The sequence below is a fragment of the Amaranthus tricolor genome, chromosome 10 (genome assembly GCF_026212465.1).
Source record: "Amaranthus tricolor cultivar Red isolate AtriRed21 chromosome 10, ASM2621246v1, whole genome shotgun sequence".
Taxonomy (NCBI): domain Eukaryota; kingdom Viridiplantae; phylum Streptophyta; class Magnoliopsida; order Caryophyllales; family Amaranthaceae; genus Amaranthus; species Amaranthus tricolor.
The window spans coordinates 7,418,807-7,445,144 of NC_080056.1; the positions used below are offsets into that span (position 1 = coordinate 7,418,807).

Below are 26,338 nucleotides of genomic sequence, written 5' to 3' on the forward strand. Positions count from 1 at the left end.
GGTCAAGGGTCAGGTCACATTTTAACGGGTCATTAGCGGGTCATGTTAATGCGTTGTTGATGGTTGCTAAGTAGTTTCTTTGATAAATCCTTTGTTAAACATGCATGTTGGTGTATACTATCAACAAAAGCTAAATGACACTCCTTTTTCTTGTTAAACATAGTATTTTCTAGATCAAACTAAAAGTTCATAGAACATTACAAGGAATATTACATTCTCCAAGGAACTAATCCTTTGTTAAATCTTCATCTCATATTTCTTGCATTTCATTTCTAAAACATGCTCTTTTCTTATTTTCATCTTGATTGCGTTTGCGTGACAGTCGCTTTTATATGCTTGTATTCACGGTTCGGTTGTCATCTGGTCTCCATCCGTCTCTGGTTTAAGACCTGTTGAATCCTTATAGCTTAGATACCGTCCTGCACTATTCGTTTGTGCTTCTTCTTTGCCCCACATTAAGAGGTACATACCAAAAATGACGATTCCTGCGCCCATTACACTGAGTACAAACGATTTAGAACCCGTTATAAACTATCTTATGTATCAAAATATGCTGGGAATTCGGTTTACCTGCCCATGTAGAGCTTTTCGCCTAGGACAAAATACGCGAGTAAGGCTACGAGTATAGTTGTAAGAGGGTTGAACATGGTGACAAACACGGGCCCTTTTTCTGCTGTGCATTTTAACTGAAGGAAGACTAGTAAACCCGAACAAACTACTCCCTGCTTTGCTTCTTATGTCAGTGTTAAAATTTTCGATAAGCTGTGTAAATTAGTCTGGAGTATGAACAGAAATTTACTGCGTAAATGGTGGATAAGAGATCAATGTTGAAACCGATGGCCCATGCTGCTGGCTTGCGTTGTACACATGCAGTGAAAATAGCCGACTGCGCAGCCCCTACGAAACTCATCCATGTTGTTAGCGACAGTTGTGCAGGGTATCGCTTCAGCGTGTAAGCCTAGTTCATGACAAAACACGAACTTTTTAAGTGAATGTTACTTGGGTAAGATCATGATCAATATGAGGTTGGTGGGTCGAAGCGTATGAACCTGCATGATGTACCATATGGACCACGATATGCAGCTTGCTGCATTCAGAATCGACCCTATCATCCAGTTCTCGTTTGTAGTTGAGCTACTTCCGTGAATTCTTAACAGGGGATTCCAGATATTTCGTATGACCGATCCTTTGTACAATGTCATGGCCATTACTCCTCCCAACGAGATTATGGTTCCAAGAACCTTTGCTAGCCCACGAGGGTTCCATATATCGAGAACTTCCATCCTACACGCATTTGTATCAATCAGGAATAGTTTTGGAAAACTAAACAGGAGAATTAAGGTTTAACTCACTTGAGTGCAACTGCAATCACAAAGGTTAAGGAAGCTATAGTGTTGATCATAGATGCAACAAAAGTCGGTGAAGTATACTTTAAGCTCGCGAAATACATGTTGAGTGCCAATCCCACTCTGCTCGATTCAGCAAACAAATTTGTAAATTAGCGTTTATGTGAAATATAAATCCAATATGCAATATGAGTCTGTTTGGCAAGCAAATTTGTAAGTTAGCTAAAGTCTGCTTTCAGATGGCGTAAAAGTGATATGATATAGTGTTAAGAGCTTACCCAAAAAGGGAGAGCACAAATATTTCCGCCAACAGAGCTACTGTCAACTTTGGTCTCAACTGTCTGCACCAAAAAATTATAATTTTTATTGGCATGTAAACGTCAAGATAAGCTCGACATGAAGATTTTCGATGTATATACGATGATGAACGTAACCTTTCGAGAAAATATGCAAAAGGGAGCATCACAACGCCAGCTACAATATGTCGATAAGTTATGTAAACATAAGGATTCATCCCATGGTTAAACGATGCTTCAGTAATGAAATACAGTAAGGTCCAGCCTATTTGAGATATGATCATTATTATGTGTGGCTTGAACTTTGTGATATTCATATTTCTTGCCATTATATTGTGTTTTCTTCGTTTTTTTCAGAGTTTTCGAAGTTTAAACTGAAACTTCATGTCTATTTACATGCAATAAAAGGTGGATTTGATGTGATTATATGATTCTTGAAGCATCATTTGTGTCCTTTCATTGCTAGCATCATGTTCCAAGCAAATTAGATTCATGATGATTACAAACTAATGGGTGGTAAAACATATGATAAGTTATGCATTACAGAATATAAATTAGACCTATACTACTACTAGATAGCTAGGAAGATGCGGGTCTGCGGGTTCAGCTTTACTCGATCTTTCTCGTTGCAGAAATCACTTTTTCTGGATGTCTTTCTCAAATCGAGTGACTCTTTGACCGCATCCTCCTTTATTTTATGGGTATGGGTTGCCGTCTTTCATTTCTCCCCAGACCATGATCACAGTTCTTATGAGTGGAATATAATAGGTAAGATGATGATGAATAATGCCCACGAATATAATAGCATCACGATGCATGTAGATGATGTTTTGATAGGGTAAAAAATTTACAATTCTTTGATTTTTTGTGCAACCAAATGTCAATCGTAAACATCTTTGTTATCACTAATAAGGGTAAGTACATCTAATAACTCAAATTCTGCTTAGGTGAGAGCCACTTAACGAGGTTATTGAGATGTTTTATGTAAGGCCTTTGATATGCTTAGAATTTATTCATATAAAAGTATCCCATCCTAAAGGAGGCAATACACCCTGAAAGACGAGGCAGTATGAGATATTTTATTCTTATGTTTGTTGGAATACTACTTTATTATATGAAGTATCCCATCTCTTGTAAGTTATGTGGTACAATCAGGTTATTAAACATCAAGATATGAAAATAGCATTCATAGAAACGAATGAGAAGACGAAAATTAATTGATATGAACTATGATTCGTTGTCTGCCAATCAATGGTAATGTGAAGGGATAAGGAACTCACAAATATCACTAAAGTATACTTCAGTGTCCGTCGTTTGACACCACTTGAGAAATGAGAATGACATTGAGATTAGAAAGTTGGGTATAATAGATCAAAGTGGTAAAGTTACGTAGAAATAAGAGTGAATATAGAGAATAAAAGTGGTAAAGTCATATTCTAAAATAAAAATGGGGCAAAATCAAGAAGACAGATTGAGAGGAACGAAAAAAATAAGTCAAATTTTCTAAGAGAAATATATGTTTTTTTATGAACAAAAAATTTGTATGTTTAAAGATGGCTTCTTAGTGGCACCTTAAGATACCCTACCCTAAAAGTAATTTTTTGTATTTCTTATTGTGAATACAATAATTACAATCAGAAATCTCACTCAAACTCAATTAATCTCACAAAGATCCTTTAGAGTTTCTCTCAAAATATAAAAAATATTGTCTTACAAGGTTCAACAATCAACAAAAGCTTTCTTGCACTCTTTCACTTATATCTTCTAACCCTTAAGACCCTCTTTATATGCTTAGCCTAGGAAGGTCAAAAAAGCCAAAACTTAGAAATCTCCAAAAGGCATCATACATGCAATACAAAAATCCAGCTTTTGACACGCCTGCTCGATCAAGCCATTTACTTGCTCAATCGAGCAAGCTATCAAAAAGTCACTTCCTCTTCTCTGCTTAACTGCTCAATCCAGTAGTTCAAGGCTCGATCGAGCAGGCTTTGTTTTACCACATTTTACTCTTCCCTTGCTTCAAACTCCTTGGGCATGTGACTCCTTGCATTTTCAACCATGTTGGTTCCTTGACAAAAACAGATAGTGACGTTCAATAGAGAAATATCACTATCAGTGGCAACTATAATGGAATGGATACTTAAGCTCTACCAAACGGTATACCTGTATAGATTAGCAGTACGGTGTGCCGTATAAATACATAGTACCAACTCTATAGTGGCTAATGGCTTTAACTAGTAGATGTCTGATAGTATAGCATTTCAAATAGAAGTAGAATGAAACTACAAGTATACAGTGAAAAGTCACTTTCAAATTCTCAATATTGGTAGTACCACAAGCCACAAGGTATACCTTCCTGGGTTTCTCAAAATTGGGTTACAAATACGATCAATCGAAAAGAGCTGTACACACTCGAAACGATAACAAATAAAACAGTACGAGAGCAATATCCTCACGTACTTTGATAGTGTAGTTTCGATTTGTTCGTATTTACAGTGTGCAAAAATCGAAGCAAGGAGATCTCTAGCCGGCTGCAAGAAGCCAGAACATGATGAGAGATGAAATGAAGACAGTTAGCCAACTTAGGAAGGCAAATGCAACAGCAAGTTGGTATTTGAAGCATTCTGCATTATCGTTACACCCTCCGATATCATGAAAATACAAAACGGCGATTCCTGCCGAGGCTGAAGCTGCTGCCAGAGACAATATAGCCGTTACCTATTACCACCACATCATCGTATAATAGTCAAAAATCACGCCTTACAGAATCGTATTTTCCGATTGAGGCAACTAAATGTCTTAACTTCGATTTCAGTTTTCTCAAACTAATAGCTCAAAAATATGAATCCGCTCGTTTAGCTCATATTTGATAGAGTATCAGAGGCAACGTGACTAAAAAGTTATCGGTACGCATCTAATATACCCCTTACTTCTAGTCGAACATTTGGCACCATGTATGAGGAGAGCATGTGTTGCATCCATAGTACTTGCTCAAAGTGCTCTCTTGTGAGGGGTCGTGATGTAATATAATATATCATGGCTACAACCATCAGCATAAGCTTTCGGTTAAGTTGGTTCCTTGACAGACTTATGGTTCAGCCATGGAAGAATAGTTAATACCTTGACGGCCCATTTGGTAATCGGCACTGAATGGTGGTAATGGTAATGGATAGTGTAATTTTGGTAAGAACATCTCTTGAAAATTTAATGAGCATACTTATTGTCTTTCAACAATCTCATTTTCTTTACAAAATTCATTCCAATGCATTACCACTTAAACACGTGGTATTAGGTGGTAAAGAAAAATTGTAAACAAAAAACTTTTTTATGATCAATCTTTCATTAACATGGTAATGACATGATAAATATCACGAAAATTTACATTACAGATCATTCCCGTTACCACCAATTAATACCATCAACCAAACGGGTCGTGAGTAATTATTGATGTCTATTCAACTCTTCAATTGTAAATGTCAATCCATTTTGTTAGTAAATGTCAATCCGTGAGCAATTAATACCTGTTAGCGTCACTTCCTCATGGCTCCTTTCACATTACAAGAAATATATAGAGTGAAAACTCTTCTAGTGTTTTAGTGTTAAAATTCTTTCATCAGAACAACAGTTGTGAAATTGAAGTAATGAAGTAGTAACAAGAAGACATACCCAATCTCCAATCACAAAAAGACTGACAAGTATCGGATTATGAAGTGTTCTTTTCTTCGCAAGGGCATAGGCGTCCATCATGGCGAGGCCTAAGCTCCAGATCACTTGCAAACCCATGGAAGCTACAAGATAGCTGCAAAGCTGGGTTTCAGACATTCATCCCAAATCTTTTAAATAAACAATAGAACAAAACTAGCACAACGTTATCAATAAAGCCTAAACAGTTTCTGATAGTATAGCAGCAATCGGTATCATTAAAGCCTTCATGAAAAATAATAAGTATGCGAGGGACTAACATTAAGCAACAGAGGAGGCTCAGCAAGAAAACTGTCTCAAATATTCTGTTTGTACAGTTTTTCGAATTCTTTTTGGACGATTACAGTTTCATAGAACAGCTTGTGTACATCATTGAAATTTTCATACATAATGCATCATACATGTAAACTAATAAACATCTATGGACGTCTTAGTTTTCGATGTCATCAGGGTGAATGCTATAACATTCCTCACTTAACTTTCTGAATTACGACTGTAATACTATTAACTTGCAAGTAAATATAACCATAAAGAAAAATTCACTCTATTATCCTATAAAGATTTTCTGATAACCAGATATTCTCTTCAGAAATTATATTTAGTCAATCACCTGAAAACACTTACGTTACTAGATATGTCCATTATTTCGATAGGACCAAAGATTCATAATTCTTTGGTTTCGGATTATAATGGACTAAAGTAACTGATTCATTAAATCATATGCAATTCTTATTTGTGTGAAGTTGCATGTGACATTTGCTACCAAGGGCTAACCGGAAACATCCTTTTTGAGAGTTTTGTCATTAACAAGGATAAGGTTACGTACACTCAACCCTCTCAAATAGAGTGGTAGTCACTTAATGACATTGGCGTAAAAGAATACATTTTTTGTTGTACTTTATTAGAGACAAATGGAATTTTAAAAGCTCATCTACAACAATTTGGTGAGCATGATCTTCATGGCAGATGAGACTCTTATGAAGAGATAAAGGAACAAAATTTCATGGCCATTGAAAGAGCCTAAAGCAAGGAATTGCATATAGAAAAAGCCTCTAAATGGAAACTTGCAACCAGATAGTTACTATTACTCATCAGAATCATTCACAAACATGGCACAAAAAATGTGTCACTTTCTATCAATCTTTTCAGTTATCTGAACAATTATTCACATGCATAGTTTGTAGCTTTCTAATAATATTTAAGGAAACATTAGAATATGATGCTTTACAATGTCAAAAAGGAATGTAGTACTTCATGAAATGCATTGAGAATGGAGTACATCACATCCTGTTAGAGTATATAACATATTCTAGAGTCTCAACCATCAGCTTAAGCTTTGTCATAAGCCAATATGAAAAGAAGTCACAGATTCAGATTTCAACCACCCTTCATTTAAAGTGGAATATTTTGCGCCTAGTATGAGGAAGGCTGATGTTGCATCCACACTTATAGCCCAACGGGCTCTCGTGTGAATTGACATGTTAGAGTAAGCCTCAAACATCAGTTTGGTTGAGTTGATTTCTTCACACCATAGACCACATGAACAATCATACCGTAAAATTCACATTATCCGCATTTTTTATTCGACCTAAGGTCAGAGAATCCCTACGGACAAAGGTGCCTAGAGGAGAAAATAATACTTCCTCTAGCTCAACTCATCGCAATATGCAATTACTATACACACAAACATTAAAAAAAATTCAAAATATCATCAAATTTAACAGCAATTAAAGGGTGAAAGTTATCAAGGGCAAGGGAAATTATAATTTCAAACCATATGATGAATTCCTTAAAATAAAAAACAAAAGAATCAATTAAAAAAAAAACATTTCTTCTGGGTTTTTGATTAGAATCACATACCAGAAAGCAGTGAAATTAAAGAAGCTAGAAGTGGTAGTCATAGAAGCAATGGAAGCAGAAGCAAACAAAAATTGAGAAACCCTGAGAGCAAATCCAGTTAGAGTGCCTGGTGTTCCTGCAAAATCCTTCATTTTTAGTTTTCTTGATTCTCCCAACCCAAAACCAACAATTTCTCAACTACCCATTTGAAAATTTGAACATATTTCAACACAATTTCAACTATTAATTCTATAATTGGGAAAAAAGATGAACAATTATATTAGTAAAATTTGGGATAAAAATAGACCAAAACAGAGTAGGGGTATCCGAATCACAAGACCCGGATAGTAGATTGAAGAATTGATGCAAAAAATTAAAGAATTAGAGATTATAATTTATAAGGTAATGATGAAATTGATTAAGGGTGTAAAATAAGTAATTGCTAAATGGGTATTTTGAGAGTTACTCCAAGTCAAAAGCCATGATCGTTCATCAAACCTGGCTATTGTCATCGGACTCACGCGCCGCTTCCGGTGTCGAGATCCATACAAGTCAATTTTTGTAAACGTTAATTATGAGTTACGCCATTATTCTATTCCTGCTTTACTAGTTACTCTCACTCAATTTATTTATTTATTTACTCCCTTCGAACCATTATAATAGTCTCATTTTCTTATTTGGCAAAGTCTTTTTAATTGTCTCATTTTTATTTTTGTCAATTTTTTTTTACCTAAATATTCTTAGTTCACACAAGTAATTACAAATATACCCCTATATACCTTACTTACCCAACCACCCATCACTACTTACCCTTCACTATTTACCCTTTTTAATGGACCCCACACCATTCTTAATAACCGTGCCCAAGCAAATGGGACTATTATAATGGTTTGGAGGGAGTATTATTTTGGTTCATTTTAATCACTTGCAAGCTTTATTATGGAGTAGGATAGGGGCTCATATGGTAGGGCTCATAGAGTAGTATAAATAGTGGAATGGGGTAGGATAGGGGCTCATATGGTAGGGGCTTGAGCCTATATGTTAAGGGCTTTAAAGCCTTAGGTTAAAGTAAGGTACGGATTATAGAGCTCATAAAGTAGGGGTATTAGAGGTCATACGATACAGTAGAGTAGGGGATTTAAAGCCTATTAATTAGCGTTGGTAAGATAAGGTTCTTAGAGCCTATATAGTAAGGGAGGGCAGGGGCTTTAAAGCACATAGGGTAGGATTGGGGCTTTAGAGCCTATAGGTTAAAGTAGGATAGAGCTTTAGAGCTCATAAATAAAAGTAAGGTAGGGTAGAGGCTTTAAAGCTTATAATTTAGTGTCAGAGATTATGTTTTATATATATATATATATATATATATATATATATATATATATATATATATATATATATATATATATATATATATATATATATATATATATATATATATATATATATATATATATATATATATATATATATATATATATATATATATATATATATATATATATATATATATTCTATTATCTTGTAAATTTTTGCATATATCCTTTATTTTGTGTATGCTCTCTATCCTAGTTTTGAATATATTGTTTCCTTTGTAATGTGTATTGCACATGGTTTATTTAAAATAACTCACGAATTCAGTCTTTTTAATGGTATCAGATACCATTACAGTCCTCGCTAAACTCTAATAAGTTATATCGTTGCTCACTGTCGTTCTCTTCTTTTTCTCCGTTCTCTTTCAATTAGCATAGGGAGAGTAGGGGCTTTAAACATTGTTAAAAAATCAACATTTAATTTGATTTTGCTCCCTTAATCTATTCTTAGTAGATGGCACATCTCTGATGTTCATCCAACACATCATCTATAACCCCAATGTTTTAGTGTCGCACATCTCCAAGATATATGTTAGATAATCACTTGACTCTCGACTCGCGACCTACTAAATTGAAGTCATTAGCACTAAACTCATTGTATAAGATTTCCTCGTTTTTGCAAAAATAAAACTTCCAATGAGAGAGTCAATTGAAAAAAAAAAATTATCAACAGTACCCTAGAGTTTTGGCACATTATCAATAATACTTCTAAGTTTTTTTCTTTTATTATCAATGGTACCCTCGTATTATTGAGCGTCTAACAAACGTAACGTTTTTCTTAAACTTTTTCTGTCCAAAATCGTCAAAAACCATTAACTTTTTCTTTTTCGTTTATTTTTTAATTTAAAACATAAAAGAAAGTTAATGGTTGTAGATGGAAAAAGTTGAAAAAGGTTACGGTTACAAGGCACTCAATAATACAAAGGTACCATTGATAATAAAAAAAACTTAGGGATACTATTGATAAAGTGTCAAAATTCAGGGGTACCATTGATAATTTCCCAAAAAAATAAAGGGGAAATTGTAAAAAAAATAAACCATTCTTTGTTCAATCCGATGAAAATAAAGTTATAAACAATAAAGGGGATATTGTTTATTTTTAAATAAATCCACATATTTATTCGATATCATTGTTAAAAATAAATTCAACTATTATTTCTTCCTAATTCTTGATTTACAAAAAAGCTTTAGAGATAGTTATAAACAATAGAACGGTTTATATTTAGCAAATATACCTAATAGGTGGATATATTTTTAGTGGATTAAGGAAAGGTTGGTTTATATTGACAATTTGCCCAAAAATAAAAACATAGTCGATCTAGCCTTAAAAATTTGCTTTTAAGCCATAATGAAAAAATTAACTTGGTTAGCTTTATTGATTAACTTTGGCTTGTTTACTCACTTTTTTCTAATAAACAAGCAACAATCAATACACAATTACCAAACATTTCCTGACACAACTAGTTTATTCAGCTAGCTTAAAAACCAACAAAAAATCTAAAATATTTAACTGGTTAAACAAGCCAATTAAAACAGCTAACAACCAACAACCAACTGTCATTTGCAAACACTCTTAAGGTTAAGGAAGCTTGAAATGATCGATTCCAAGTTGATCAAGGGGCTTAGAGTACAAGTATGTAATGAACTCGTCAAGCGTAAAATCTATAAATTGCTGGATTTTCTTCTGATATTAGCTCTTTATTAGGTTTAGGACCATATTTCTTCCTTTGGGATACAAGCCCAGTGAACAAAAAAGCAATAGAAATCCACGGTTCTATACTTTTCGAAATTGCTCTATGATAGGCACTTTTAAACAAATATGATCTATCTTGAGACATTTTAAGCATGTTCAACATGTTCGATCGTACAGGATCTGAAAAATTGAAGGCCTTAATATTAAATTATGTAATATATGTTAATTGTTTAAAATTACAAAATTATAAGAAAAATATCATAATTTTTGAAATTGCACAAGGCCATCATAGAATTTTTTAATTTTTGCTCTGCCTCTGCGATCTATAAGATTGAGCCAAATGGCATGTTAGAACCATTAAAATCAGGCTAGTCAGATCGGTGATCGCTTGACCGGTTAATTTACCTAAATATACATGTCATAAATTTATTATTATTTTATTTAAATTCTATGAAATAACTTTGATTTTTATGTAATTTTTTTTATAAAAAAAAGATATAAGAAGTTTTTAAAAAATTATATTGTGCCACAATAACTTTTAAGTGTAATATTAAATTCAAATAATAAAATAAGCAAATAATAGTAGGCTACAACTCAATAATACCAATGTAAAACAAAAAAATGCAAATGACCACCCAATCTCATTTTAATTGAAATGTTACATGTTATATTTTGATTGAGTGCTATAATTTTATTTAAAAACTAAAAAATAAAATAAAATAAAATAAAATAAAATAAAATAAAAAAACTTCTCCTTCCCTTTTCCCCGAACTACCCCCCACCAACTCAATCCCCACTCATTCCTTACTTCAGTGACAAATAAGAATATATTTAATAGGGGGCGTTTGGTTGGGGGTCTTAAGGAAAGAGAAAGGGAATGAAAATACCCCATTCCCTTTGATGTTGTTTGGTTCGCATTTAGAATGATTCCGTTTTTCCATTTTAAGGTTTAGGTTTACCTAAATGAGGTAATCCTCATTCCCCACCTCCCCCCCCCACTTTCCCATTCCATTCCTTCCCCATTCTTGAACCCTACTGCTGCCTTCTCCTTCCTCGCGCCTCCTTCCTCACCAAAATCCTTGCTGCGTCCTTCCTCCTCCTGCTGTTGCTTCTTCTCCTCGCGCCTCCTCCCTCCCCAGATCCCTAAATCTCACTCCACTTCTTCTCCTCGTTCTCTTTCCTCCATTAACAGAATCCCTAAATCTTCCATTAACAGTTGAGTCTTCCTTTTTCTTCTTTCTCCTTTTTAGATTTCTCACTGTATCGTGTTGATTGTTACAATGTTCTTTTCGTTTTATTGTTGTTTTCTTTATGTTTGACGTTCACTGTATTGGTGCTTGAATCTTGTAGCTTATGTGTTATTTGTAGATTCTTCTCTCAATTGAAATCTGAGTTCAAGTTTTTGTTTATTTGACCCAAATTGATGCTTATTGATGCTTTAAGCTGCTTGTAGCTTAATGTTGGCATCTTGTTGTTGTTTTTCTCTCAATGCTTAATGCTTTAAGCTGCTTTAAGATTCTTCTCTCAATTGTTGTTTTTCTGGGGTTTAAGCTGCTTTTTGGAACTTTGTGAGGATTGATGAGCATCTTGTAGTTTAATGTTGGTAGTTTTTTGTTTGTGACATAGTTTTACCAATTTTGTAGACTTTTGAAGCTTTTGAGACTGTTTTGTGCATTGAGCAGCTCTGTTTTGGATAGCTGTGAGATTTGTGGGTGGTGGCATCACAATATTTTTCAGTTTTACATAGCTTCTAGCATGATTGTTTTATTCTGTTTTTTTCTTTTGAGGACTCAATGTTGGCAGTTGCAAACAATGTGTCTTGGAACTGATATTACATGCTCTTTACTGATATTGTTGTTCTTCATAATATATTCGCATTTGGTTGTGAATTGTAGGTTAGTATGATAAAAAATTGGGATTTTAGAAACTTGATTATGTATCATTGTTTGTTTGTTTGTTTGGTTTTCAAGAATACATGGAAACAAGGTGCTTGGTACTTCTTTGATGTTCTTATTGATGTTCATTTGTACAGAAAATGGCTAGCATTGGTACTTCTTTGAAAAGGAAGAGAAATTGGGACTGTATTCGATTCATAATTACTATGAAAGGACTAGAACACTTTTCGTATGTATTTTGATCTACAAACAAGTGATTATATGTAATTAATCGAGCTACGTTGTTATTATTTAGAGTTATGTTTTTTCAAAAAATAAGTTTTTCAAGTTTATCATATAACAACTACTTATTTTTGGAGAAAATATAAAAGAATTTAAAAACTCAAATTTTGATTCCTTAACTTGAACCAAACAGTCACAAGGGGAATCATTCAGCAGCTCATTCCGTTTCCTGAACACAACCAAACGACTAGGCTAATTTAGGGGAATCCATTCCTTTCTCCTGCATTCCCTTTCCTCTTTCCATTCCGATTCCCTTGTGCGAACCAAACGCCCCCTTAATTACTTAGATTAGTAAATAATTATGTATAATTGAATAGTACAATTCTCACCCTAATTTCCACCCCTATTAAAGGTGTTTGTTTGTGTATGGTTATATTATTAGTTTTTCTTCTTTAGTTATGATATTCGTAAATATCAGTGTGTAAAAAGTTCTATTAATATGACCATATTGTTTTTCATCTTCTTTTTGCCCAGGAGTTTGTATGTCTACTTTTTGTATATTTAATCTAAAACCTCCAATATAATTGTTGTGTTGTTGGAATTTATTTTTAGTTTAATTTACTTCAGATTCAATTTTTTTTTTTATCATTTTCAACAATTTATAATTTAAACATGTTCAACCATTTATCAATGGTAAATTTCTCAAGCAACTAACTTAACGAAAAGCTTACGCTGATGGTTGAGGCCTCATAATATGTTATATACTCTAACACGCCCCCCTCACACGAGAGCCCATTGAGCTAGACGTGCACATAGGCGCTGAATATTCAACTTTAAATGAGGGACGATTGATTTTCGAACTCGTGACCTCTTGTCACGTTGGCTTTTAATAACATGTCAAGAAACCAACTCAACTGAAAGTTTAAGCTGAGGGTTGGAATAATGGTTAATTTAATTATTTATATCCTTAAAAGGATAACTAGAGAAAAAAGTTACCATACTTGTCAAAGATCAAGTATAAGCATAGGAGTCTTAGTTATTATATTTAGGATAGAAGGTTTGGTTAATTAGGATTTTTTTTTTTCCTTTTTTTCATGTTTTTCAAGTTTAAAATAGTAAAAAAAACACAAAAAAAAGGTAAAAGGTAACTTGTATAATAGGTGACAAGTCATTTGACTCTTTCATCACAAATAAGAGTAAAAGGTTAAACTTTTGTAGAATTAATGTAAGATTAACTCTTTTATGCTGATGGGGCAAAAATTGATCTTTTAGAAGCAATTTGTCCGATTTAAAAAAAGCACAGCTATCATAAAAAGAAATATAAGATAGTATTTAAACAATTTAGAGGAACCGGGTAAAATTGTGTTATTATAGTTACCAATAATATAAAATTTCTTCCGGCACAAATTAAATAATCGTAACTTGTGATCTAAGTTTGATTTTCGTATAAAAAGTTGCTTTTAACGTATATTAATGCTTCAATCATTAAATTAAGTTTTTGATTAAGTTGGTTTCTCAATATGGTATTAGAGTGAATATAATAAAGGATTATAGGTTCGAATCTCATTCACACTTTAAATCCAAGTGGAATATTTTGTGTCAGGTATAAGCAAGACTTGTGTTGCATCTAACACTTTTAGCTCAAAATATTTTTATAGAGTGTGTGTTAGGGCATGGTTGATTTGGGTGTAAATATTTAAGGGGTGAAAAAAAGTCAAAGTAAAAAATAAAGTTGATAAATGAGAAATTAGTGAAATTTGATTGTTGTAAAGGTGAAAAAATGGTTGCAAAGTGATGAAAAATGAAGGGAATTCTCAATTTTAAAGGGTAAATATTTATTCTTGGGGAGGATGGGAAATATATTACCTCTATAATGCTAGGTATTTGTGGGGTCAATCAACTATAGATGTGCTATTGAAAGTCAAGGAACGCTAATTGCTAGGTATTTGTAGTCCAATACTTTTTAAGAAGAGGTATTTAAAAAAAATTCAATATTTTGATAATTATTTGATTTTATAATCAAATATAATGTCGATTCAACTTTAGAATCAATTTTAAAATTATGTAAAAACTAATAAGAGCATAAAATCTGATTTTAAATCGACCCAAAGTAAATTCGATGACTTGAATTAACACCTTTGTTCAGAATGACCATCATTAGATGCCACCGCCCTCATTAATGAATGTTTTTGACAATTGAGTTTAGATCTTAATAAATTTAGTAAGATTGTTAAATCATCTATGTTATATAATAATAATAATAATAATAATAATAATAATAATAATAATAATAATAATAAATCAAACAGTTATTTCCTACAGTTGTGAATGCTTTTTTTCCTGATGGTTTACATACACATACAGACATACTTGATAATTAATGATGGCCCTCTATGACAACGAGTTCACAACTTGATTTCCTTGTTAATTGGCTTCCTTGTAGTCAAAATTTTGTAGTCCAACTTGGTAAGGAGAATAGTGCATTTATCAATTTGTGATTAACCATAGATTCCACTTAGTTCTTTGGTTTTAATCTTATCAAACAAATTTATTATTTTACTTCATTTTATTTATTTATTTATTTTATCAACTTGTGATTAATCTTTGCAGCTCTCACATAAGAGCTTTTTGGGACCAAGGTTGTTAAAATCGAAATCCTACCTAACATTGATAATGGGGTAAGAACGAAATTGGTAGAATTGCATTGTAGGATCGTAAAATTCTACAAATATGTTTGATATGCTATAGGATAATTGATAACGTCATGTTTTTCATTATAGTACATCTCTAAAGTTTTGAGTTGTATATAAAGATTTATTGGCCTTTATCTTTTAATTGATTAAAATAAGTGCTTTTAATAATTATTTATGTTCTGCAAATCGATAAGTATATGAATTTGATAATCGTAACGGCGATATATTTAATTTGCATTTATATGTAAGTAAAAAGTAGAATACGATAATTTTTTATGATTGAGACTACCCTTATAGGATCGAATCGTAGGATCATAAATAATCCTATCACCCATATTCTTGATCTGAGATGTGTCATCCATCAGATTTAGAGGCTTGGTTAATGTTTAATGTAGACTATTCAGAGTTTGCATTTAAGATAATAAATGTAAGTCTTAGAAAACAATATTCATCGTTACCAATTTATAAAAATAAAAATAATATGCAATTTTTTTTTATGCTCTTTTGGATAAAACTAGCAACCTAGGTTGAGTTGGGATTAGTCGCCACTTTTATAAGAATGGCAACTCAATAGAGACCCAAAAATCTAGTCGCCACTGCTACCCATTAAATATCCCAAGTCACTACACACTAGTGGCAACATGTTTGGGACCTGGATGTTTTGTCACCATTAAATTGCTATTGACCACTATTTTTAAGACGACCTGAATGTTTTGTCACCATTAAATCGCCAGTTTCATTTTGCCCTCTTTTTCTTGGAGTATTTGGGACCCACATAGCATACTTAATGGGACTAAACAAGTATAAAACAATCTACACCTTATCTCATTCAAAACTAGCCCTACCCAATCAATACTCTATAGCTCCAAATTCCATCCCATTACACAAATTTTGTAAGAAACAATGAACACCCAAGTGATCAACAATGGATCATCACCTTCCCCTACAACAAACAATGATCGAATGAACGATTTGAAGGCGTTCGATGAAGGAAAAACCGGGGTAAAAGGTCTTGTAGATGAAGGAATACAAACTATTCCTAGCATATTCATTAGATCACTTAAGGATCGTTCAAAGGATTTGAGTACATGCCATGACAATATAAGTGTACCCGTCATAGATTTTGATCATGGGTCCGAAAATGAGATTGCACAAGAAATTGTAAAAGCATCTAAGAAATGGGGATTTTTTCAAGTGATAAATCACGGGATTCCATTAGAATTGTTGGAAGAGATGATTGAAGTGAATAAAATGTTTCATGAACAAGATAGTGAGGCTAAGAAGAAGTTTTATACTCGTGATTATTTCAATAAGAAAGTTGGGTTTCTTTCTAATCATGATCTGTATCAATCTAATGCTGCTAATTGGAGGGATACTTTTTATGTTAATACTATGCTTGGTGATTTTGATCCTCAAGAGTTGCCTCTAATATCAAAGTGAGTTCTTTTTTTCTATCTCTTACTTATATATGCCCATCTGTTCTAAAATTGACCTGAAACTTGATTAGTAACTAGTGGGTCATAATATGAAAATTTAGATTAGACTCATAACAAAAAATGACTCGACCTGAAATACCGAAAATACTGGGTCAAACCTGACCGAAATGCAAACCCAACCATTTTGACCCGTTATTAGTTTTGCGTTATTATTTTCAGTTTCACATTATCTTTTTTAGTTAGGACTTGAGATCCACTATATTTCTAGTTAAATTTTATATTTTGAGTCAACATTTCTTTATTGTAACCTTAAGAATTAATGATAAAATATGTATTTTTAAAATCCTTCACTCGTTATTGGGTTGACCGAACCCAACCCAAACCCAAAAAGATCGAACCTAAAATTATTATGACCCAAAATTAATCCGACCTATAGTGTCCCCACTCACAACCCACCCGACATACCGTTTTGATAAGTCTACTCCTTTTGAACATATTAGATTGTTCTAGAGCACCTTTATCCCAAAGAATATTAAATTCTAAAAATTAAGAATTTAATTTTAGGCGATCAATTTATTTTGATTATTTCAAAAAATATGCGTTATATTGATTATTTATATATTAAACTATACACGTTTAAAAATCATAAAAGTTAATATTATGAAAGTATGCAATTAGACGATTCAAACAACTAAATAAGATCTCACTTAACTATATTTTTTCTTATATATTAGCTGCAATATATAAAATAAACTTGAATGATGAATAGTGTCAATAGTAGTAATTTAGCGAGTATATCAAAACGGAGAGAGTATTGACTAAATTGTGGACTAATACTCTTGCAGGGAAGTGATAATGAAATACATTGAACATATGCTTAAATTTGGAGAACAAATACTAATGTTTTTGTCAATGGGTCTTGGACTTAAATCAGAATATCTTGGAAAATTGGAATGTAGTAAAGGTTGGTCTTTGGCTAGTCACTACTACCCACCATGTCCAGAACCAGAATTGACCTTAGGAAATAGTGGACATACTGATAGCTCTTTCATCACAATACTTTTACAAGATCAAATTGGTGGTCTTCAAGTTCTTCATCAAAATCAATGGGTTAACATTAAACCTATCAAAGGGGCTTTCATTATTAATGTTGGAGATGCACTTCAGGTTACATTTTTTATCCCTTGCTTTTATTTTTTTATCATTTATTTTGGAGTTTAGACTCTTGAAAAATAACCTATTTGTGATTCTACATCGGAAATTAGAAAAAGATTGATTATCATATATATTTGATGGGCTAATCCTCAATGGGTTTGTGCGTAACCAATTCTCCTCTTATGCTGATCTTGTTGTGAACAAGCCTAATAATAAATTTATAAGACATTATATTCAACTCTAAATATTCCCTTTTGTTTCAGTTTTACAGTCTATTTTGTTGGTATTAATGGTGATAACGGAATTATTCTTCTAAGTTAAAATCATAAATGTATTAGGTAACATCATTCTCATAGTGATGAAAATTTGATTGTAAAAAGCGTTTTTATTCTATATTTTTTATTATCACCTTTTACCATATTTCTAAACGGTAATAAATTATAATAAATTTTATGAAAAAAAGGAGTTGATTGAAATAGAAAAAATATATAACCTTAAACTTATTAAAAGATTTTTCTTACCAAAATTAAATTTATTTTCTTATTATCGTTTTCACCGTATATAATACCAACAACAACCAAATAAATCGTTAAGATTTAATTTTATACACTATATAGAGTTTTTTCTTTTTGTCTTGATTACTAATCATTTCACACTTACATTACTTTTTATCTTTTGAGTGATATTTTTTCGTTGCTATAAAATCTTGCCACATATGCATAAGCATTACCTTTAATTCATTAATGTGGTGTTTGAAAATAAATATTTTATTTTAAATTATAAATAAAAAATTTGAGAAATGACAAGGTTTGGATAGTCATTTTCAAATTTTTAACTTTAATTATTTTAAAAACGATGGTGGGATTTGACCCAAATTCAAATTTGAAAATTTTTGATTTGTCAAACAATAAATTTGAACCAATTTCAAATTTCCAAATGAAATCATCGTTCCCAAACATGATAAGAGTATTCCTTTTTCTTTCTTTTCTCCAAGATAAACAAGAGTTTTTTCTTCTATTTCTCTTCCCTTTCTTTTCCTTACCTCCCTTCCCCTTGTATTTCTGTTTTCAACCCCAATCTTTCCTTTGCTTTTTGTCAATCGATCAATCTTAATTTATAATTTATTCCGAATATGATGTAACAAAATTTGTAATTATAATATATAAATTTAATTTACACTAATTTGAGTATTTTATTTTAATTTTGTCTTACAGATGGTAACTAATGACTTGCTAAAAAGTGTGAACCATAGAGTGATTGCCAAAAAAATTGGACCAAGGAATTCAATTGCATTCTTTTTCCATGGTTTAATCCCATCTGAGAAGAAATATGCTCCAATTAAGGAGTTAACTTCTGAACAAAATCCACCTATTTATAAGGACTTCACTATCTGTGAGCTACTCACACAATTATCCTCTAAAGCTGTAGATGAGCTTGGGACCGGTTATTTTAAACTTTAGACACCCAAACATGGCAACTCATCATTCTAAACCAATCGAGATTCGGATTTTATGTCAGTTGGAGTATGTATCGTTTTCTTTAGGTAAGATTTCGAGTTTGATTCTTGCTGCAGCAATATATACCTATACTCGTAAAAAGGAAATGTGTTTGAATTGATCTTTGATTCACTAGATCTTAACAATGTAACATAATTCACCAATTAATTCGATTTTTTACGCTTTACGGTATTGATTATGTGCACCAAAAAAAATGGTAAATTGTATAAAATATAAATAAGTGTATAAAGTTAAAGCCTTTACCACATATTTTAGGTTGGAATTAATTGAAATGAAATGGTAATTTAATTAAATATTTTGCAAAAAAAAAAATAAAAATTCAAATGGGTAAAGTTCAATTTTAGCTAATATGCTCGAACGACGGAACGAGCAAAGTTTGTGAACGATTGAGTATTTTTTTAAGCAATTTTTTATAGTTTATTAGTATCGTTCAGCTTTTAACATACGGAAAACTAAAACATTTCTAAAACTCAATTATTAACATGAAATGAAACAAGTAAATATTGGGACGAAATAATATATTTTTATAGTGTGAATCCACTAGCTAAAACATAACCCAGACAAGAACCTTAAACGAAGTTAATTGAGTGTAATCCACCAACAATGTTTTGTAAGGCCCCTTATACTAATAGGTCGTTTAAAAATATTTTTTAAAACAAATTTTATTTATATACAACTCTTAGTGCCACAATCTCACTTTTGCTCTCAAAGAAAATGTCAAAACTAGATAGTACTTGTTTGTACTACTATTAACGTGCATAATGCAAACAAAGATCTATAAAAATCCCTACATTTACTTGATAAAGAAAATAAGTTACATCATGGTTAATATCAATTAAGAAATATCTTAATTAAGAGCAATCAAACTCCATCATTTCCTCTAAATAAACGTATACTATTAATTAATATACTCATATAAAGCACAATATTATAAACATTAATGTTTAGAGGAGTTACATAATTAAAAATAATATATAATTTAATCAGCCTACAACATAGAAAATTATGATTTATGATTAATATCTAATCCAACTAGATCAGTCACATGAAACCAAACTAATATAGGTTCAAAGACACAAAGTGATTTCACACGTTGGTATAGCGTGATCCAACTAATTTAGTGACATCAAGTTCGGAAAATTATTAAATAACAGTCATATAACATTTATTAGTTTTTAATAAAATATAAATGTTACTCAATATTAACTAAGTTAACATCTTATTTTTATACTAACTTAATTTCGTTAAACGAATTAGAAAATAAACTTGATTATCAAACCATTCTAAATGGAATTCTGACGTTATGTTTTTATTTTTCCTCCTATAAATTATGCCATAATTAGCCGGATTTACCGACCATAATTAATTTTAAGTATGATTTGGAGTAACTAGAAACTCGTGCAATGCACAGATTTTTAAATACAGTAATATTTTAATAAAATTTTAGATTGCATATCATACTTCACATTTTTTCTAAGATTTAAAATTGTAATTACGGTAGTCTAACAATAAATGACCGATTATAATGATCAATTATTGAATTTTATGTCTTTTTAGTTTTAAATAAAAATTGATGGAAAAATGGGTTATTATGTACTTCAAGTAAATTACTAAATTGTTGTATAATTTTATACACAGTGTAATTTTGCAGTATAATTTTCTAAATTGTGTAATTCCAATTACACTGGAATAAATGTAATTTATTCTGTAGTATTATATTCTACGCGATTTTATTCCAGAATTTTATCAGACAATATATAATGTTCTACACAGTACATTATATATTTCTCATTATAATTTTTTAAATATTACATTTATATACAACTGTGTAATTGAAATTATTGTGATTTATTGCATCAATTAATGTATGAGGTTTTCCGAAAATATAAATTTGTAAATATGGTAAATGTAAAAAATACAAATCAATCAAATTTTATTAATACTAACCAATGAAAAAAAAAATAGCATGCTCAAAATCAAACCTTTTTTTTACTATTATACAATAAAATTAATAAAATGTGTGATATAATTCCATTTTGGTTAGAGTCTTTATGAGGTTGTTTTAATGAGCTTTCACGATCTAGATATTGAAAATGTCTTATACAAGAGTCATTCTAACTAGCTTCAAAATTATATCAATATATATTCACTTTAAAAATCTTAAGCTTTATACTTTTTTTTTCCAATCCAAATTGAGTGAGTTGTCAAGTTGACAACATCATCCAATGAGTATTTTCTCTATTCAAAAATACTTACTACATTATGGTTATTGATACTATTCATCGTTCAAATTTATTTGTATATTGCGATTAATGTGTAAAATAATACAATCAAGTGAAATATGTTTAAATCGTCTAATCAAATACTTTCATAATATTAACTTATTATAATTTTTAGATGTGAATAGTTCAATATATAAATGATCAAAATAATACAGTAAATTGCGTAAAGTTGATATAATAAGAAAAATAGATAGAAATTAGTTCTTGGAAAGTATACAAAATACCGAAAATCAAAAGTAACTAATATGCAGCTCATAATTACAACAGACCCAAAAGAATACAAAAAACAAAAACTTCTTTAAGAATCAATTAATAAAGCATAAAAAAATAAATCTCATAAAATAAAAATTAGAAAAGTTGTATATTAATAAAATAAGCGGGCGGACAAATTTATCAACGGGTATTATTTTTATACTGCTACCCGCCAGTTTAACTTAGTAGGCAGGCAGTACCTATACAAATACTAAAATTTTCCATTATTATCCAAACCGATCTACTTTTCGAATTGGTTAAGTCGAGTCTGACGATAATCCAGCCATGAACACATCTATGTGTAACCTTTGTGATATTATTTATTTATGTTGAATTCATAATAGCATTGCATTGGGTTCATGAATTTACAATTTAATTATAAAACAAAATTGCATCTTCCAAATTCAATAAATTTCACATATCAAAAAAAGCATTACCATTTTAAAATAGTAGTATCAATGAAAATAAAAGTCATCTTAGAATATTTGTGGGACTTTGTAAAAATCATAATCATAATACATCCTAATAAGTAAGTTAAAACAAATTTACAATATAATCTTGTATTTTCAATAACTAGTTTAAATTTTAATTAAAATTACAAATATCTTTTCAAAATGCAATAATAAAAATACTCTTATTTATTAATGAGGAATCATTAAAATTAGTATATGTAATTTATTCTTACTTAATAACATCATGCCACAAATTAAGACTATTCAAGCAATGATGCATGAGGATGATTATGGGTCTAGTTTGGGTTGAGTCTAATTAGTCCTGGACTCAAACCCATTAGAACTATTGTTATATTTATGTAATATTGATTTCATAGCATTTGTATATAAAAAATTTCAACAATATTCGAATAAAATTTTTACGGTTGTAAAGATATAGGTTAGAATTTAGAAATTGTGTTTGGGTAAAATTCAAAGAAGGAGAAAAGATAATCCACATACCAACCAAATAAGGTTTACTACTAAAACAAATTGATAATAGTAGTAAAAATAGGTCTCTTGAGAGACCATCTCTTTGAGAGAAGACTCCCAAAGCCCAAACCAATTCATATAAAAAAAATACCTACTACGTGTACACATTTCACAAAACACCCACTACAATTTTCAGTAGGTATTTTTCATATTGAAATAGAATTATAAAGGAAAATTTACCCAGAATAATCCAGCCTATTCACGATTTCCTACAATAATCCCAACTATCAATTAACCATAAATAATGCCATTTATTATTTCACTTGATCTGTGCTGTTGTATGGTTACCCACTACCGGTTTTAGCAGGTAATAATTTCTTTTTTAATTTACCATCACAAATTGCAAAACCTCCCAAATAAGTTTCTATCTTCTCTCCTTTAAACCCTTTCTCTCTCATTTTACTTTGTCCATCTCCTCGCCATTGAAAACCAATCCATTCTCCTAGTAGACTTCTTTTTAAGAATTTGTTTTTGGGATTGGGAAGAAGACTTGTAATGTCCTGAAATTCTTTTGATGGCATGGTATGGAATTATGGATGATGAAATTGATCAATTTTTTATGGTATGGATGATGTTGATGTTGCTGATAATGTCCCATTTGATGAACTTGTCTTGAACATTTAGTGTATAATAATCTTTAGTATATAATCACCAAGTACTACAAATAGTAATAGGACAATATATATTAAAATACAAAGTCCAAAAAGGGGTTCAAAAGATAGGATAAAAGAAAAGTTGGAAAACCGAGCCAGTAAGAAAAGCCGACTCGGCTTTCCTGGTATTGAGCCTAAAGCCGACTCGGCTTTAGGTTCTGGAAAAATCATTTTGTCTAGCAGGTAAGCCGAGTCAGCTTTTCTGGGGTAGGAGCAAAAGTCAACTCGGCTTTTTCTTCTGATATGACCGTTGAGTCTTTACATTTCCTTTGAGTTAATTGCATTGTATTCCCTTACTTATTCCATATTATTTCTGATGTTACAAAGGAGTAATTAGGAGGAATAATGCTCATGAATACCTTGGTTAATGGTATTGATTGGAGGTCATTAAGGTTGATTATCAATGGGTGATTTAGTGTGCCATAACCCTTTGCTATACTTAGAGTAGTATAAATAGGGGCTTGGGGAAGGATGGAAACTACACCAATTTTTCTGAATTCTCATTCTTGCTCTTTCTCTTTCACTTGTGTTCTTTTAAGAGACTTATAAACTTTTGTTAGAACTTCCAAAGCTTATAATTCATCAAACACTTGTTGTTAAGCGATCACATACCCTAAGTACTAAGGGTGTGTTGTATTGTTTGTATCTCGTTGTGAATTTCCAAGTCAAAAATCCAAGTACCTTTGTGTAGAAAATATCATAAAAGGAAAGTGATTACACGCCTACAACAGAAGTTTCCAAGTAACGATTGTCGTTACAAAGCTAATCATCAAGTTTATTCTTAGTGTATTTTGTAAGTTTTATTTTAGCCATTAATAAAGGGAAAATACAAATTCCTAATTGTAATTTGTATTTTGCATTATTAGTTTATAATAATCTTTTGTGATATCTTTTTTTGGGATGGCAAGTATCAAAGAACTTACTTCTAATTTCACTAAGTTGGATAAGTTTGTTAGTGTCGATTTTCGACGTTGGCAAAAGAAGATGATGATCCTCCTAACTACTTTGAACGTGGCTTACGTGATAAGTACCCCCAAACCGGAGGAAGTTGAAAATGAAACTCTTGAGGAATCAAGGAAGAGAGGTAAATGGGAAAAGGATGATTTCATTTGCCAGGGTCACATTCTCAATGGGATTTAAAATTCGCTCTTTGACATCTACCAATACCATGAGTCCGCTAAAGAATTATAGGAGACTTTGAAAAACAAATACATGGCGAAGGATGCTAACTCCAAGAAATTTCTTGCAAGTAATTTCAATTCTTATAAGATGGTTGAAAATCGCCTCGTAATTGATCAATTTCGTGAATTACAAAGAATGCATGCTAATATGAAACTTCATAAAATTGAAATGGATGAAGTGTTTATTTTTTCAAGCATTATAGACAAGTTGCCTCCTTCTTAAAGGGATGTTAGACATGCTTTAAAGCATAAAAGAGAGGAGATTACACTCCCCGATCTTGAACAACACATAGATTTTGAGTCTAGCATAAGGATTCAAGAGAATCGAAAGGATGAAAATCCTAATGTCGGTACCATCAACATGGTTGCGAAAGGAAAACCAGCCCATTCCAGTGAGAAAAGAAAGAAAACTGAATCTTTAAAGGGGAAGGCCACTAGTTCTAATGCCGGTGAAAAGGTATGTTGGGAATGTGGCAAGCCCAGACACCGAAAGAAAAATTGCTTTGTTTTCAAAAACAAGCAAAAGAAGGCAAAGGGTAGTGGTCAAGCTTCTACAAGCAAAGACCCTTCTACTCAAAGTAATCATGCAATTTTGATTAAAAATTCTTCTTTGAATTTTTCTTCAATGAATACTAACTTAAATGTTATGCAGAATGATACTTTATCTTGGTGGATCAATTCGGGAGCTTCGAGACATGTGTGTAATCCTACAAGATGGTTCAAAACCTTACACAAGGTAGTTAATGGGGAACATCTCTTTATAGGAAACAATGCACCTATCGTGGTCCAAGGGAAAGAACAAGTTGAGCTATTGTTTACTTCGGGGAATCTCTTGGTTTTAGGGGATGTTTACTATGCACCCGAAATTAGTAGAAATCTTGTCTCGAGACCGATCTTGAATCGATTGGGCTACAAATTAGTATTTGAAGCCGATAGGTGTATTATCTCTAAGAATAACTTGTTTGTAGGACGTGCTTATTTATGTAATAGTTTGTTTAAATTGTCTTTAAATTTGAATAAAGATGTCATTTGTAATGTTGAAGCTTCACCTATGAATGAAAAAGTTGATTTGCTTTATGTGTGGCATGTTAGATTAGGACATGTTAATTTTGATAAAATTTCTTTTATGTCTAAACATGATTTGATTCCTATATGCACTAAAATGTCTAAAAATTGCAAAACGTGCATGTTAAATAAGATGACAAGGACACCATTTAAAAGTGTTGAACGGAAATTCAAAATTTTAGAATTAATACATAGTGATCTTTGTGACTTTCATAGTGCACCATCATTGGGAAATAAGATGTATGTCATAACTTTTATTGATGATTTTTTCAAGTTTTGTTATGTATACCTTTTACATACAAAAGATGAGGCTCTTAATTACTTTAAGATTTACAAAAATGAAGTAGAAATACAAATTGGTAGTAAAATTAAAAGGTTAAGAACCAATAAAGGAGGTGAATATTATGATCCAAATTATTTAAATTCAATGGGTATTATACATAAAACAACCGCCAGATACGCACCACAATCAAATGGTGTGGCAGAGAGGAAAAACCGTACTCTACAAGAGATGGTTAATTCCATGTTATCCTACTCAGGCTTGAGTGAAGGATTTTGGGGTGAAGCAATGTTGATAGCTTATCACATTCTTAACCGGGTTCCAATGAGAACGAATAAAGAAACTCGTTATGAGCTTTGGTACAAAAGAAAGCCAAGCTTAAGTTATCTTAAAGTTTGGGGTTGTAGGACCATTGTAAGGTTGCCCAGTAACAAACGAAAGAAACTCGGTGAACGAGGTATAGAATGCATTTTTATCG

General features: G+C 31.6%; 3 protein-coding genes across 4 annotated transcripts; 1 reads left to right on the top strand and 2 right to left on the bottom strand.

Annotated features, from left to right (window-relative positions):
• Nucleotides 1-286: 286 nt before the first annotated feature.
• On the bottom strand, nucleotides 287-2,122 carry LOC130825668 (WAT1-related protein At4g08300-like). Its single transcript, XM_057691004.1, has 7 exons — nucleotides 1,781-2,122; nucleotides 1,625-1,687; nucleotides 1,353-1,469; nucleotides 1,050-1,284; nucleotides 800-958; nucleotides 571-722; nucleotides 287-499 (listed from the first exon to the last, which is right to left on the bottom strand). The coding sequence occupies exons 1-7, from the start codon at nucleotides 1,969-1,971 to the stop codon at nucleotides 343-345; spliced, it is 1,074 nt and encodes a 357-aa protein (XP_057546987.1). The 5' UTR covers nucleotides 1,972-2,122; the 3' UTR covers nucleotides 287-342.
• Nucleotides 2,123-3,212: 1,090 nt separating this feature from the next.
• On the bottom strand, nucleotides 3,213-7,675 carry LOC130825670 (CASP-like protein 5B3). Of its 2 annotated transcripts, none has more exons than XM_057691007.1 (3): nucleotides 7,205-7,675; nucleotides 5,309-5,441; nucleotides 3,213-4,360 (listed from the first exon to the last, which is right to left on the bottom strand). In XM_057691007.1, the coding sequence occupies exons 1-3, from the start codon at nucleotides 7,333-7,335 to the stop codon at nucleotides 4,166-4,168; spliced, it is 459 nt and encodes a 152-aa protein (XP_057546990.1). In that variant the 5' UTR covers nucleotides 7,336-7,675; the 3' UTR covers nucleotides 3,213-4,165. The 2 variants fall into 2 exon arrangements, with proteins under 2 accessions (XP_057546990.1, XP_057546991.1); XM_057691008.1 differs by having other exon boundaries at nucleotides 4,209-4,335.
• An 8,114-nt stretch (nucleotides 7,676-15,789) lies between these two features.
• LOC130825673 (1-aminocyclopropane-1-carboxylate oxidase homolog 1-like) lies at nucleotides 15,790-19,409 on the top strand. The gene is made up of 3 exons (XM_057691012.1): nucleotides 15,790-16,492; nucleotides 17,338-17,659; nucleotides 18,862-19,409. The coding sequence occupies exons 1-3, from the start codon at nucleotides 15,960-15,962 to the stop codon at nucleotides 19,105-19,107; spliced, it is 1,101 nt and encodes a 366-aa protein (XP_057546995.1). The 5' UTR covers nucleotides 15,790-15,959; the 3' UTR covers nucleotides 19,108-19,409.
• The last annotated feature ends 6,929 nt before the right edge of the window (nucleotides 19,410-26,338 follow it).